Here is a 15,238-nt window from a genome sequence, read left to right as displayed (position 1 = left end):
TTCTTGAAGTAATAAGATATGAAATAAATTGTCAAGTGTCATGTCCAAAGTAAAGCATAGTAGGTAGTGTTCATTACTCAGATATCCCAAAATTAAGTATCTATCTATCTATCTATCTATCTATCTATCTATCTATCTATCTATCTATCTATCTATCTATCTATCTATCATCTATCTATCTATTATATATATTCTATTATATCTATCTATCTATCTATCTATCTATCATCTCAGGAGTGAAATCTACTTACCTTCCTTACCGGTTTGGAAGAGCGCGCGCATCACATGTGCGTGTAGACCTTCTGCGCATGCGCAAAACCTGCACATGCGCAAATCCTCTTGTGCATGCGCAGAAGGTAACCAGGAAGTAATGACACCTGGGCAGGTGGACTTTGCTCTGCCATCGCTACTAGATTGCCGAACTACCGGCTATGATTGCTACTCGATCGCGCGATCCGGTTTGATCCATATCTATATCTATATCTATATCTATATCTATATCTATATCTATATCTATATCTATATCTATATCTATATCTATAACACACACACACACATATAAATATATATATATACATATCTCTATATATAGAACACACCCACATACCAAGCTGTATGTGGCTTGATCCTTATGAAAACATATTTCATGGACTTAATTGGTTACAGTAGGGTGGGCAGCAAAGGACCGTTGAGGGAGGGAAAAGTAGAATTTAGGCATTTGGGTGCAAAATTCTCAGTTCTGGCTATGCAAAACTGCAATACACTTGACCTCTAATAAAACTATACCTTTCTCAAGAAATGGAGCCAAGGATTGTTTCTATTTAGAGGTTTTAGTTATGGCCAATCTGACAGTGAGTTTCCTGCACACCTTAGTTAACTGATTGGCAAAAAAATCGATCAATTTCCTCTGTTTGGATAAGGTGGTCTGTAATATACATCTATGGTAATCTAGGTGAAAATTTTCATCAAGGGTGGAACAAACCTACATTTTTTTTAACATGCCCACTCCTTAAACAGCATCAATAATGGGAAAGCTCTTCTTTTTTTCCCACTTTGTGAATTAATATGTCCCCTGGCATTGATTGCTTTGTCAGGTCTACCATAGGTAGATTATTTATTATTATTTATTAATTAAACTTCTATACCGCACCATCTCCCGCAGGACTCAGGGCGGTTCACAGCCATGTTTAAAATACAACAATATAATAAATAACAATATAAAAACAATTAAAACCAAATATTAGATGGCCGAATCACTAAAATGGTAAAACCGATTTAAAACCCCTTTAAAATTTCACTAAAATATTTCTTAGGCTAGTCCCGCTTGATGGAATAGTAAAGTCTTCAGTTCACATTTGAAGGCCCGGAGGTCGGGGAGTTGTCGTAACCCCGGAGGAAGCTTGTTCCACAGGGCCAGTGCTGCCACAGAGAAGGCCCTCCCCCTGGGGGTCGCCAACCTACATTGTTTGATCGACGGCACCCTGAGGAGGCCCGCTTTGTGGGAGCGCACAGGTCGTTGGGAGGCAATCGGCGGCAGAAGGCGGTCTCGTAGATATCTCGGTCCTAAGCCATGGAGCACTTTAAAGGTGGTAACCAAAACCTTGAATTGCACCCGGAAGGCCACCGGCAGCCAGTGCAGGCCGCGCAGGATAGGTGTTATGTGGGAGCAACGTGGTGCTCCCTCTATCACCCGCGTGGCCGCATTCTGGACTAGCTGGAGCCTCCTGGTGCTCTTCAAGGGGAGCCCCATGTAGAGAGCATTGCAATAGTCTAGACGGGAAGTGACGAGGGCATGAGTGACCGTGCGTAAGGCATCCCGGTCAAGAAAGGGGCGCAACTGGCGGATCAGGTGGACCTGATAAAATGCTCTCCTGGCGACGGCTGTCAAATGTTCCTCTAAGGACAGCCGATCGTCCAGGAGAACGCCTAAGTTGCGCACTTCTCCCCTGGGGGTCAGTACTTTCCCCCCAACAGTCAGTGATGGTGTAAGCTGACTGTACCGGGACGCCAGAACCCAAAGCCACTCTGTCTTGGAAGGGTTGAGCCTGTTCCTCCCCATCCAGACCCGCACGGCCTCAAGACACCGGCCCATCACCTCGACGGCTTCGTTGGGGTGGTTCGGGGTGGAAATGTACAGCTGAGTATCATCAGCGTACAGATGATAATCCACCCCAAAACCACGGATAACCTCACCCAGCGGCTTCATATAGATGTTGAACAGGAGAGGCGAGAGAACAGACCCCTGAGGCACCCCACAAGTGAGGCGCCTTGGGGTTGATCTCTGCCCTCCTGCCAACACTGTCTGCGAATGGTCAGAGAGATAGGAGGAGAACCACCGATAAACGGTGCCTCCCACCCCCAATCCCTCCAACCGCCGCAGCAGGATACCATGGTCGATGGTATCAAAAGCCGCCGAGAGATCTAACAGAACCAGGACAGAGGAACATCCCCTGTCCCGGGCCCTCCAGAGGTCATCCACCAACGCAACCAAAGCTGTCTCGGTGCTGTATCCGGGTCTGAAACCGGACTGGAACGGGTCCAGATAGACAGTTTCCTCCAGGTATTGAGGAAGCTGATATGCCACCACACTCTCAACAACAGATCATACTTTTCATAGAGATAGCTAGTGTTAAAAGTTGATGTGTTATGAACTCCCAATGCCCTTTATATAATCTGATGGAATTTAAACAGCCTGCATGCTTTATGAACACAATGGGCTTTGCTGCCAGAATAATTTTATAGCTGCTATCAGCCAGCAATATGGGGAGCATAAACCAATTCCACATAAATGTGCACATATTAGGAATTTGCTAGATGAACTATTTTAGCACAAAAGCTCTTCCATTTCCAGTAAATAGAGTTAGCAAAGAATAGTTTTCTCAATAGGCCTTAAGGTTCCTTAATCTGAATAATTTGGGAGTTATAATGCTTGAGAAAAATGAAATTTTCACAAATAGTAATATATACTTTGTATTATTTGGATATACTGAAAAAAAAACCCCAAGAAGCTTGACACCTCTTTTGAATACTTCTTTTGTCCTGGAATGCCACTTTTTTCCTAATGGAACAGACATTTAAGTTCATGATCAAGTTTTATACAATTCTGTGTGGCTAAAATTAGGCTCCATTTTCCCCCTCGAAATACTTCTAATACATTTATTCTTAAAATATAAAAGGTGAATAACAACAGTAGTTATTTTATGTAGAATGAATACTGAAAAAGTAATTCTTTTCATTTCAGCTCATAATGGGTGTAACCAGCGGTGGGATTCAAATTTTTTACTACCGGTTCTTTGGGTGTGGCGTGGTGGATGTGGCATGGCTTGGTGGGTGTGGTTTAGTTGGCATGGCAGGGGAAGGATACTGTAAAATCTCCATTCCCTCCCTACTCCAAGGGAAGGTTACTGCAAAATCTCCATTCCCTCCCCACTCCAAGGGAAGGTTACTGCAAAATCTCCATTCCCTCCCCACAAAGGGAAGATTACTGCAAAATCCCCATTTCCTCCCAATCAGCTGGGACTTGGGAGGCAGAAAATAAATGGGGGTGGAGCCAGTCAGAGGTGGTATTTACCGGTTCTCCAAACTACTCAAAATTTCCGCTACCGGTTCTCCAGAACTGGTCAAAACCTGCTGAATACCACCTCTGGGTAAAACATTCAGACTAGAAGATACTACCTACAAAAGCAACTAATATTTCTAAATGTTACATTTGTTCCTACAAATCTACATATTTACAAATGTAAATCTACAGAATTCTCACATTTCTAACGTGGGAATTCCGGTGGTGATTAGGATTGGAAAACGAAACCACACTGCTCCCTGCCTGCTTACCTGAATTGGATTCTTATTTTCATTAAGTTTTTTTTTAGAAACTTAATATTCAATGACCCTGGAGCAGAATTATGCAATTAGCCATATCGTTGATACCCGAATGCTTCTGGGCCATGACCTTATGATCCCTGCAGTTGCTATAATGGCTGAAAACTGAATGCACCAAAAGAAATTTGAATTTTATATGAATACCTATATTTTATATATATATATTGTTGCAGACATGAAAAGGATATTTTATTACCGTCTTGTAATAATATATGAACATTGAAGGCATAGTCAGAGAGATATACTAATATTGATTTGAATGCATGAAATTATTCCAGGTCGCTTATTTAACAGAAATATCATTAAAATATTTCCCTTATTACATTCACTTGTAGCTTGATGTTTTAATAAAAAAGAAATGTTTAGTAGTTCGCCAGTTTCAAATCATTAAAATGTTTCTAATAAATGTTATAAATTCATTAGTACCACCATTTCAGTGAGTTTACAAAAACGGGGCTTTTGCTGTGAAGCAACTGAGGAATCAATGCTATATTTACTCCCTTCAGCTCCTCAGTAAAAGTAAGAAACAAACAAAGAAATAAACATACATAGTTTGGGTCATTTGACCTTCCCTTCCAAATGGACCCTAAGCAGGGGTGGGCTTCAAAAATTTTAGCAAGGGGTTCTCTGCCTGGTTGCTAGGTGGACATGGCCATGATGGGCGTGGCCTAGTTGGCCTCCTACACCACGGCAGGGGGCTGTTTTTGCCCTCCCTGAGCTCCGGAGGCTTTCCTCAAGCCTCCGGGAAAGGGAAAATGACCTCCCCAGGCTCCGAAGGGCTGTTTTTCACCCTCCCTGAGCCTCCACGCACGCCCTGCACTTACTAGCATCCAAAACGGGCCGTGTGGGGACTCCTGGGAGGGGTGGGGCGGGGCCAATCAGGAGTGGGATTTGGGGGGTTCTCCAAATTGCACAGAATCTTAGCTAGAGATTCTCCCGAACCCCTGCGAACCCCCAGCAGCCCACCTCTGAACCTAAGATCTGTTCCTTAGAGTTTCAAAACCTCCAGAACAGTTGGTTTTCCCTTTATCCAGCAAAATGTGTATGCAAACAGGGCCTATTTGTATAAAAAGAACCCACACTTATATGTTGCTTTAAAGTAGTTTGCTTTATATCTATCAGAGGAACTCATACTATTCTAAGCCTGATAGCTCCAGTAGAAAAAAAAAATCAGAGTATGAGTGACAAAGCAGCAGCTCTTTATTTTGTACTTTATTTATTTGATATTTGTTATTCTATGTCATTAAAATAATTTATTTATAACCTGGAATTTGTGGAAGAGTGATGGTAGGTTTCAATCATGTTTATTGTTCCAAAAGTTACACGCTAACATCATTGGCTTCAAGTAATAAGAATGGTGAGGATAATTATTAAGAAATTATGGAGATTATTCAAAATTATTACATTTTGTAAAACATTTACACGTATTAGTGAATACATCATCAATATAATTAAAGAACAAGAGTAAAACAATGCTATTAGTCAATATTTCTTAAGGTATGCTCAGCATTTATCTTTGTTCAAATAATTTAAATTACTTACTGGATTGAGAACTACTGTGAAAAATAATTCCCCGCCCTGTATACTTTTGTTTAGTTCTTTTGGACCACCAGGATATTCTTTGTAGAAAATTGTATGAGTAAAAAGGCCACAGGTTTGTCGAGGAAGAACCTGTAGAAGATTATATATAATAATAAAGAGAACGAAAAAGAGCGCATTGTCTAACTTAAGCAACACTTATTTTAGATTTAAAATGTAAAGGTTTCCCTGTTCAGTCATATCCGAATCTAGGGCACAATGTTAATCTCCATTTCCTGGCCAAGGATATTTTCCGTATTATGTGGCCAGCATGGCTAAACACCAAAGGTGCACAGAAAGCTATTATCTTCCCACTGAAGTGGTACCTATTAATCTACTTGCATTTGCATGCTTTCAAATTGCTAAGTGAGCAGGAAGAGAGCCAAGTAGTGGGAGCTCACCCTTATAATTCTCCTCTGTAAATCTTTATATTTTATAGATTTGACTATTATTTTAATCTTATTTCAAAACACAAGACTACACAAAGTAAATAGCACATTTGTCAGGAAGAATGACCACAAAATACATATCATTAAAAGAGTGGGAAAGGGGGGGAAAAGCACCATTCAAAAATATAGTTTACAGTAGATATGCATATAGGTTAATATATAGATGCAGATTTAAAAATAATTGTTAGTCTTTTAAATAAAAATAAAATAAATTCCAAAGTATTATATTTAGATGTGTCTGTCTGCACTCTCCAATTATTAACCCTTGATGGACAACTTCAAAACCGCTGTTGCTTTCTCGTTTTTCCCCCCACCTCTTTGCCTGATATTGGAGTTGGAAGAAATAACCTTTCAAATAAATGATCATTTCAAAAAGAAATCCACCTACTTGTCAGTAAAACAACACTTAAAATAAAGGATTCTTCCAACCAGCATAATATTGTCTGTCAGCTTTATTAAAGAACGATTCACTACCTAGCAAGTCACTGCATTCTGCCATAACAGCACGCCAATATGTATAGTGGAAATATAACATTTTTATAGAAGACCTACATGAAGAGGTATGATAGATTTTCTGTGTACCCAGTGATTTTTTTTAAAAAAAATAATTCTTTAGAACTGTTTGGAAGTGTTGCAATTGTAGATAAAAAATAAAACTGTAGAGAAATAAGCTATGATGATCGGAAATCAGCATGGATCCCAACAAAGAAAATACTAACTCGACTTTTAAGAGATCTTTGACAGTGTCAGCTGGCATATGGACCTTTCAACTTTATGTGCCTGGCTTTTTAAAAGCCTTTGACAAAGTTCCTCATAAAAGTTGTTAAAAATACTTATAGATTTTCCTGAAAATGTCCCTGCTGCCAAAAAATTAGAGAAGAAGTCGTTTACTGTGTGATTTCCAAGCTATGGCTCTTTCCCACTCTCAAATTATTTAGAAATAAAATGTATTTTTTAAAATGTACCTTTTTCATGAAGCTTTTTAAAAACAAATTATGCTGCGTTTATTACATTTTATATTATATAAAATATAATATAAAAATATCAATATATATCAATAGAAAGGTAGCATATAAACGTAATAGCAAACAAATAAAATGGAAGATTATAAAAAAAAACCTGGATAACTAATTGGGTAGGAAGAAACAACATCAAAGTAAGTAAGACTAAATCAGCAATTTTGTTCATAGAAGAAAATATTGATTCCCAGGCTTCTGGACTGGGACTGGTAGTTTTAACATTAATTTAGGATTAAATAGGGAGCAAGCTACATTTGTAGATACTGTTCAGGATGGTAAAACATGTTTCACAAGAATCTCTTCACTTGGGAAAACAAGTGAAGATCATTTAAGTCTGAAGTGGGCTTCAAAAATTTTAGCAGAGGAAGAACTAATTAAAAAAATATTAGAATGTGCAGAGATGGACAAACTTACAAAAGAAATTAAAGAGAAAGAGGACACAGAATATTATAAAGTCTGGAGCAAATGGTATGAATGGTTAGAAAATAGGAACGGTAGATAAACAAAAGTAGACTAAGATAAAACTAAGATATATAAATCCAATAAAATAAATAAATAAATAAATAAATAAATAAATAAATAAATAAATAAATAAATAAGTGTAAATAATAGGAAAGAACTGTCTTGAATAGCTGATAAACAGTAATATCTATATAAATGTTGTATGTTTTGTCTTTCATTTTAATGTGTTTTAAAAATAAAAAACTTTACACAGCAAAAATTTTAGCAAGGGATTCTCTGCCCGGTTGCTAGGTGGGTGTGGCCAGGGTGGGCATGGCTAGTTGGCCTCCCTGGGCTCCGGAGGCTTTTCTTGAGCCTCCAGGAGGGTAAAAACGGCCTCCCAGGCTCTGGAGGCCCTCTGAAGGCTAGAAACAGCCCTTTTTCCATTTTTCACTTTCCCCGAGCCTCTGCACATGCCCTCCACTTACCTGCATCCAAAATGGGCCATGTGGGGACTCTTGGGAGGAGCAGGGTGGGTGGGGCCAGCCAGGAGTGGGATTTGGGGGTTCTCCAAACTGCACAGAATCTTAGCTAGAGGTTCTCTCGAACCCCTGCGAACCCCCAGCAGCCCACCCCTATTTTAAGTGTCAACGATACAGACTGGGACAAAACTCCAAATACTTACTGATGAGATCTATAAATAACCAGGGGAAAAACCTTGAAGCCATAGTGGATGGCTCAACCAAGTTGCTGACCCTGTGTGTGGCTGTTGTGAAAACCAGAAATTCCGTGATTCCATGGTAAGGATAATTAGGAATGGGGCTGAAAATAAAACTGCCAATCCTTTAACACCCCTGGAAATTCTGTGCTACTGTATATCCTTATCTGGGATAATTTGAAAAAGAATATAACAGAACTGAAAATGATACAGAATCCAGCAACAAAAATAATTAAGGAGCTTGAATAATTTTGTTAAGAAAAACATTAGGGAAACAATTATGATTCTTCAGACAAGAAAATGGTAATTGGAGGTGGGGAAACATGATTAAGTTGCATAAAATCACATATACCATGTAGAAAATAGACAAAGCCTCATAGAAAGTCAAGGGCAATTTATCTGAGATAGTTTGAAAGACATCTATGAAATTAATCAGAATTGTTTTTTGCAGGACTATAGAAATTATCTAGTATCATATGTGAAACATATTTAAAGAAAAAGTTAAACTGTCCTTTAGTATCCAAATATTCTTGGTCCATAATCATAACTAATACATAAGTGTATTAAAATACATTTATTAGAAAAAATAGTAATTCCAGCAACTTTAGTATAATTACCATAAAATAAGATAGGTTCATGCAACGACTTTGAAACAGAAGATATTTTTTTTCATTTAAAATATGAATATTATGTAGAAATATAACATAAACCTTACATGTATCTATTACTTTAACTTTCTATGCTTGACAATACTTTGCATACTTTTAACATCCTAACTCAATAACTCAGATTTACACTAAAGCTTCCAAACATATTCCTAATAGCAATGAAATACTTAAGAAAGGTATCTGGATTTGATCTCAAAGTGCCTTCCCATCAATAAACAGGCAGTTTTAAGACAGATGTTGCCACTCATAATCCTTAAAATTAACATCCGCCTCTTCAACTGAGTTCAGAATCAGTGGTTAGGTAAAAAAGATGGCTGAACATCCAGCTCTAGCTGCTTTTCAACAATACTAGCTGCATTTTGACAAGTTTAAAAATTTCAAAGCATCTTTGATTCCATTTTAACATGAAGGCAGTGGTAGGATTCAGCCGGTTCTGCCCAGATCAAACGAACCGATAGCGGTGACTGCGGGAGGCTCCGCCCACCCGGACATAATGCGCGACTACTGAGCATGCGCAAATCCTCCATTTATGAACTGGTAGGGAAGCTAAGTGAATCCCGCCTGTGCATAAAGAACATTTGAAATAAATTACAGCCTGGTGGTAGGACATAATAAAGTAAAAATAGCTCTTCAGATACAGCGAATATAATATAATGTAAGTATATTTCTTATACTTTTTTGTCTATCACAGTAATCAGAAAAGTCAGGGTAAAAAAAAAACCCACAGCTTACCATGATGTTTTTGTGAATGAAACCTCTTCTATACCGTGCAGGTTTTAAATGTGGGTATTCTTCTGTACTGGTGATTTTGATATTCCAAACTTTTTTCCAGGCATCATAAAGTTGAACATGAACAGGATAGACGCCGGAATGGTGTGGAGCCACAGCATATCCCATATCAGTTGGAATGCCATGTTCCTGAAACAACAAAATAAAATCCTATGTAATATATGAGCACATCCTCCTACACATTTATGAACTGATAATGTAATTATCAGAGATGGGTTTCAGCAGGTTCTGACCAGTTCTAGAGAACCAATATGGAAATTTTGAGTAGTTCGGAGAACTGATAGTAAAAATTCTGACTGGCCCCGCCCCCATCTATTCTCTGCCTCCTGAGTCCCAACTGATCAGGAGGAAATGGAGTTTTTACAGTATCCTTTCCCTGCCACACCCACCAAGCCACACCCACACATACAGAACTGGTAATAAAATATTTTTGAAACCCACCACTGGTAATTATCCAGGTCAATTTTAAGACCTACATGCAAAAGCTCATTTTGCTTTACATAAATATTATGTAAAATTGTTTAAAATCAATTTTTCATGAATTTTTATCCAAAAACATGTAAAAATTATTAATGTTTCACATGGATAATATTAGCAGATATTTGGTTTTCAACTATATTCAGAATAGGAAACATAAAAGATTCCAAAACCTGCAACAAAGATCAACCTGACTTTATTTTAGCTAGCATCCTTCCAAAATAAGTACACTTCCTGTTTTATCTAGAATATGTTACAATATTTTATAGGCTTTCCATTTTCTTTTCTCTAGCTCAATTTAGCTCCAGTTCAACAAGCATGTGAGCCAGATTTCTCTTTTGATGTGATAATGTGAAATTATATAATATTTATAGAAGTTTTCTATCAAAACATCTATCTGCTAATATGCAAATAAACCCCTCCCAGGACCATCTTGTTAATTTAAATAAGTAGTTTATTTTTAAACCTTGTTTGAACACTCAGTTACTCTGATAATGGCAAATCCATTCCCACTGTAAAGCGTATGCTTTAAAGCTTAATATGGCGATTCCTGTGACATTTTAAATATTCTTTTTGCCTGCTTAAAGTTAAATTTCTAACAAGGGCCCAGACAATATACTGATTAGCACCAAGAATTTCTTCTTAATGCTTCTTTTGATGAACAGAAATACATGATTTCTCAAGCGACATTGCTTGTTGTGCAATAAACAATAAAGCTGTATTTCTACACTCCCATTTTTGGGTGAATTATAGCAAAAGTAATGTAGTGTACGTGGTGGCTCAATGGCTAAGAAGTTGAGCTTGTCGATTGAAAGGTCGGCAGTTCAGCGGTTCAAATCCCTAGTGTCGCATAATGGGGTGAGCTCCCGTTACTTGTCCCAGCTTCTGCCAACCTAGCAGTTCGAAAGCACGTAAAAAATGCAAGTAGAAGAATAGGGACCACCTTTGATGGGAAGGGAACAGCGTTCCATGCACCTTTGGCGTTTAGTCATGCCAGCCACATGACCACGGAGATGTCTTCGGACAGCACTGGCTCTTTGGCTTTGAAATGGAGATGAGCACTGCCCCTTAGAGTCGGGAACAACTAGCATATATGTGCGAGGGGAACCTTTACCTTTTCCTTAATGTAGTGTAATACTAGGCTTATTTTTAAAATTATGTTTTAAATTCCTCTCCCTGGTTCCAGTGGTTTGTGTGTATATAATGCATTGTATGGGAACACTACCTTTAAATTGGCTACAGGGGGGCAAAGCATTTTTAGGAAAAATTGAAAGATTTTTGCTCTAATGCAAGAAAATCTTGTTTGGAAGTCATTTATAATGGACACAGTGGAACTGTATTTCTACATCATTCTCACTGTTCATATTAGTGGCACTCCTCTCCATTGGTTCTCCATCTGACTTCTTTGTATAATTATTGAAATTTTGGGTATGTCTTGGTGCGGAAATAAATTGAAAGATAGGAGCATCTACATAGCACTTGGCTGCAACTATTCCGATTTTTTTAAAAATTAGGATACGTATGTTTACAAAATGGATATTTCAATTTTCAGGTATAATTAAAAATATAATCAATCTATCAATCAAGCATACTTTCTAAAAATCAGAACTTTGGTTTGAATGTTCTCAGTTATTGCAAAGTGGCTGCATTCAATAACAATGCATAAAGCTATCTGTACTCTTTGCACAGTGAAAATGACTGTCATTTATACTTACAGGATATGAAAACAAGTACTTTCCTTGTTTTGAGTATAGAATGATCTTTGAGTAGGTGGTAGCACCTAACTGCTTGGCATAAATCTGGAGAAACTATCCGAGATCAGACATGTCCAGTATTTGAATGACAGACCACCAGAAAATAACACAGGTACATTGTGGATTTGGAAATGAAAACAAGAAAAATACAGTCTGTTGATTTGTTTAATAGCAAGAAGCCTGCATCTGTGTGATGATTCAAGCAATACCATTATTGTTTCCCCTGCCTAGCCTGTGTGGGAAATACTAACTGGAAGAATACAAGATGAAAATAAATAAAATTTTGGAAGCCTTTAGGTAGGACAGAGAACATACATACTTTTGCTCCGACTATGATAGTGTGAGTAGGACAGTTTACTTCATATTTGTGGATTCATAGAGTAGGATAAAGGGCAAAGTGCACACTCAGCAAACCGATTGTTACACCAGTTGAATCCCATAACTACAAAGGTTCTAGCAGGGGTGAAATCCAGCGGGTTCTGACAGGTTCTGGAGAACCGGTAGCAGAAATTTTGGGTAGTTCGGAGAACTGGCAAATGCTACCTCTGGCTGGCCCTAGAGTGGGGTGGGAATGGAAATTTCACAATATCCTTTCCCCAGGAGTGGGGAGCGAATGGGGACTTTGCAGTATTCTTCCCTTGTCACGCCCACCAAGCCACGCACACCAAGTCACATCACTCCCACCAAGCCACGCCCACAGAACTGGTAGTAAAAATAATTGGATTTCACCACTGGGTTCTAGAATGGTTGTCCCCAAGAGAGATGTACCATAGGGAATTAGCTTACTATAAGGCAACCCCTGGATAGGAACTAATTATGAACAATAATGAAGGCTACTTTTTTTTTTTTAAAGGGTGTGAGATGCACTGGGCTGCTTTGCAGAACTGAGATGGGTCAGCCTCAATCAAAGTGATTATTTGTTGATTCTCTGGAGTGTCATCCATACCGTGCACCTGAAGCTGACTCTTTAGCATCAGAATCCACAATCCAAGTTGTGTGGGACAAAATTGAACCAACTGTTTCATCCAACTATGTGTATGGAACATATCTAAGGAATCATTTTTGTGATCGCAGAGGTGTGGTTTCGAATATGCATGTATTTTCGTACACAGGCAAATGCCTTGTTCTTGGCTGAGGAACTGAATGATTTGTTGCGAATGTTAGACAGATTGCCTGATGCAATAAGGCATATGGACTTGAAAATTAATGTATTAAGAACTCAGGAAGTTGTGTTTGACAGGGAAAATGTGGTCATAATTACAAGTTGTTTAAACATGATGAAAAATTATACCAACTATAATCTATATCACTATATGAGCCCATCTATCTTGGGAGAATAATTACTAAACAAAAGATAATGGATGGAGAAATCAGTGTGGATAATGTGAGGAAAGTTACTCAAAGTAAGTTTAAACGATTATGTGTAGGAGAGTACCGTTGTTCACTTTGTTATTATTTATTTATTTATTTATTTATTTATTTATTTATTTATTTATTTATTTATTTATTTATTTTGTCACAACAGCATATATAAGCATAAGCATGAAAGTAACTATATAATATATAAGCATATATATAAGCATAAGTATGTAATAACTATATTAATTGGATATAATGAAAGGAAACAATAGGACAGGAACGGTAGGCACATTTGTGCTCTTATGCACGCCCCTTACAGACCTCTTAGGAATGGGGTGAGGTCAATAGTAGACAGTTTTTGGTTAAAGCTTTGGGGATTTTGAGAAGAGACCACAGAGTCAGGTATCACCTCTAAGTGGTTGAGGAACTGAATGTAGATTAAATATAAACTAAGTGATCAATATGAAAGAAGCATTTTGTGGGACTTTGGATAATACAGAATGAGAATGAATACTGAATCACAGTACAAATAGGTGAGAGAAGACTGAATGGATCAAGAGGAAAGGGAAGACTAAGAAAATTGTAACCGGTGAGAAACTTGTAGGAGCAAGAAGTTCCTCAAAAAGGGAGAAGTGAGAAGTTTAAAGGCAATTTATGAAATGGTATAAGAATGTGGTAGAAACAAGAAAAATAGAAAGTGGTTTAATGAATGGTGCTGGGGTATTCTAGGGATCAGTTAAATTTCCTTTTTCTTGTCTCTTATATTATGCATTTAATTTATTTTGTCATTCTGTTTCAGTACGATGCATAGTTCTGCTTACTTCAAAAGGAAGCAGTGTGGTGGGCATGCATTTGTATGGACAATTATTTCAATAAACCGTAGTCATGGACAGCTAAATGTTAGGTACACAGCTACTCTGTAATATAAATGTCACTGCTCTGTAATTTTGTTATTTCAACCAGTGGCAGAATAACTAGGCTGGAGTTGAAAATCCTGTTAAACTAATTAAAGTTGTATTTCAAGACAGTCTAGACTTTTAAGAGGGAATGCTTAATTTAAGCACTCTGTACTCTGTATCAGTTACATATCATTTCTACTATAAGCCAATGATGCATGAATTTTACTCACTAAGGCAAATTTTTTGTTGAGAATCATTTGCTCCACTAGTGAAGATTCATTATGGAACAGATGAGGTTGCATGTGACTCCACATATGAGGAAACCACCAAAATTCGTCAACAGAGCCCAGTAACAGGTCATCTCCTTCATCTTCTTCTACAGTGCCTGGAGGAATAAATCATTTATTAAATAATATTCCCATTTTTGAAATAACTTTGTCACAATTATTAGAAGCATGATGAACATTTAAACTGCAACAAATTACAGCAGGAAGATGAAACCAATTTCAAATTTATAGCAACAATTCATAAGCAATCAAGTATCTAAGACAGAATGCAACATGTTACTCAAGGCACAGTTTAAAGTAACAGTGAGTCACCTGAATATACATTAGGTTTGTACTGCAGTTTGCAGCCTGATCTTGATTAGGACAAGTATGATTTGAAAATAACCCACATTAATTACAGTCATAACAGAATGCTAGTATATTTTGAGCTGGAACACTAGCAGTTTCATTGACCTACATTAGAGTCAAACTGTGTGTTCAGTGAATAAGACATTAAATAATATATTTAATTATTCTACAGAGGAATTATTGAGTCTGTCATTTGCACCTCTATAACTGTCTGGTTCGGTTCTGCAACCCAACAAGAAAAACACAGACTTCAGAGGATAATTAGAACTGCAGAAAAAATAATTGCTACCAACTTGCCTTCCATTGAGGACCTGTATACTGCACGAATCAAGAAGAGGGCCGTGAAAATATTTGCAGATCCCTCGCATCCTGGACATAAACTGTTTCAACTCCTACCCTCAAAACGACGCTATAGAGCACTGCACACCAGAACAACTAGACACAAGAACAGTTTTTTCCCGAAGGCCATCACTCTGCTAAACAAATAATTCCCTCAACACTGTCAGACTGTTTACTGAATCTGCACTACTATTAATCGTTTCATAGTTCCCATCACCAATCTCTTTCCACTTA

General features: G+C 37.8%; 1 protein-coding gene across 1 annotated transcript in view; it reads right to left on the bottom strand.

Annotated features, from left to right (window-relative positions):
• The window catches only part of LOC131203228 (bifunctional heparan sulfate N-deacetylase/N-sulfotransferase 3-like), a 96,569-nt gene that overhangs the window by 36,686 nt on the left and 44,645 nt on the right, over window positions 1-15,238 (bottom strand). The window contains exons 4-7 of the mRNA XM_058193216.1: window positions 14,261-14,415; window positions 11,734-11,826; window positions 9,485-9,670; window positions 5,422-5,550 (exon numbers count right to left, since the gene is read on the bottom strand). Of these exons, the coding sequence (XP_058049199.1) occupies window positions 5,422-5,550; window positions 9,485-9,670; window positions 11,734-11,826; window positions 14,261-14,415 (563 nt within the window). The remainder of the gene's footprint in view (window positions 1-5,421; window positions 5,551-9,484; window positions 9,671-11,733; window positions 11,827-14,260; window positions 14,416-15,238) is intronic.

Source organism: Ahaetulla prasina, chromosome 8 (assembly GCF_028640845.1).
Source record: "Ahaetulla prasina isolate Xishuangbanna chromosome 8, ASM2864084v1, whole genome shotgun sequence".
NCBI classification, from domain to species: Eukaryota; Metazoa; Chordata; class Lepidosauria; order Squamata; family Colubridae; genus Ahaetulla; species Ahaetulla prasina.
Note: the sequence above shows the minus strand (reverse complement) of the source record. Positions and strands in the feature narration are given on the sequence as shown.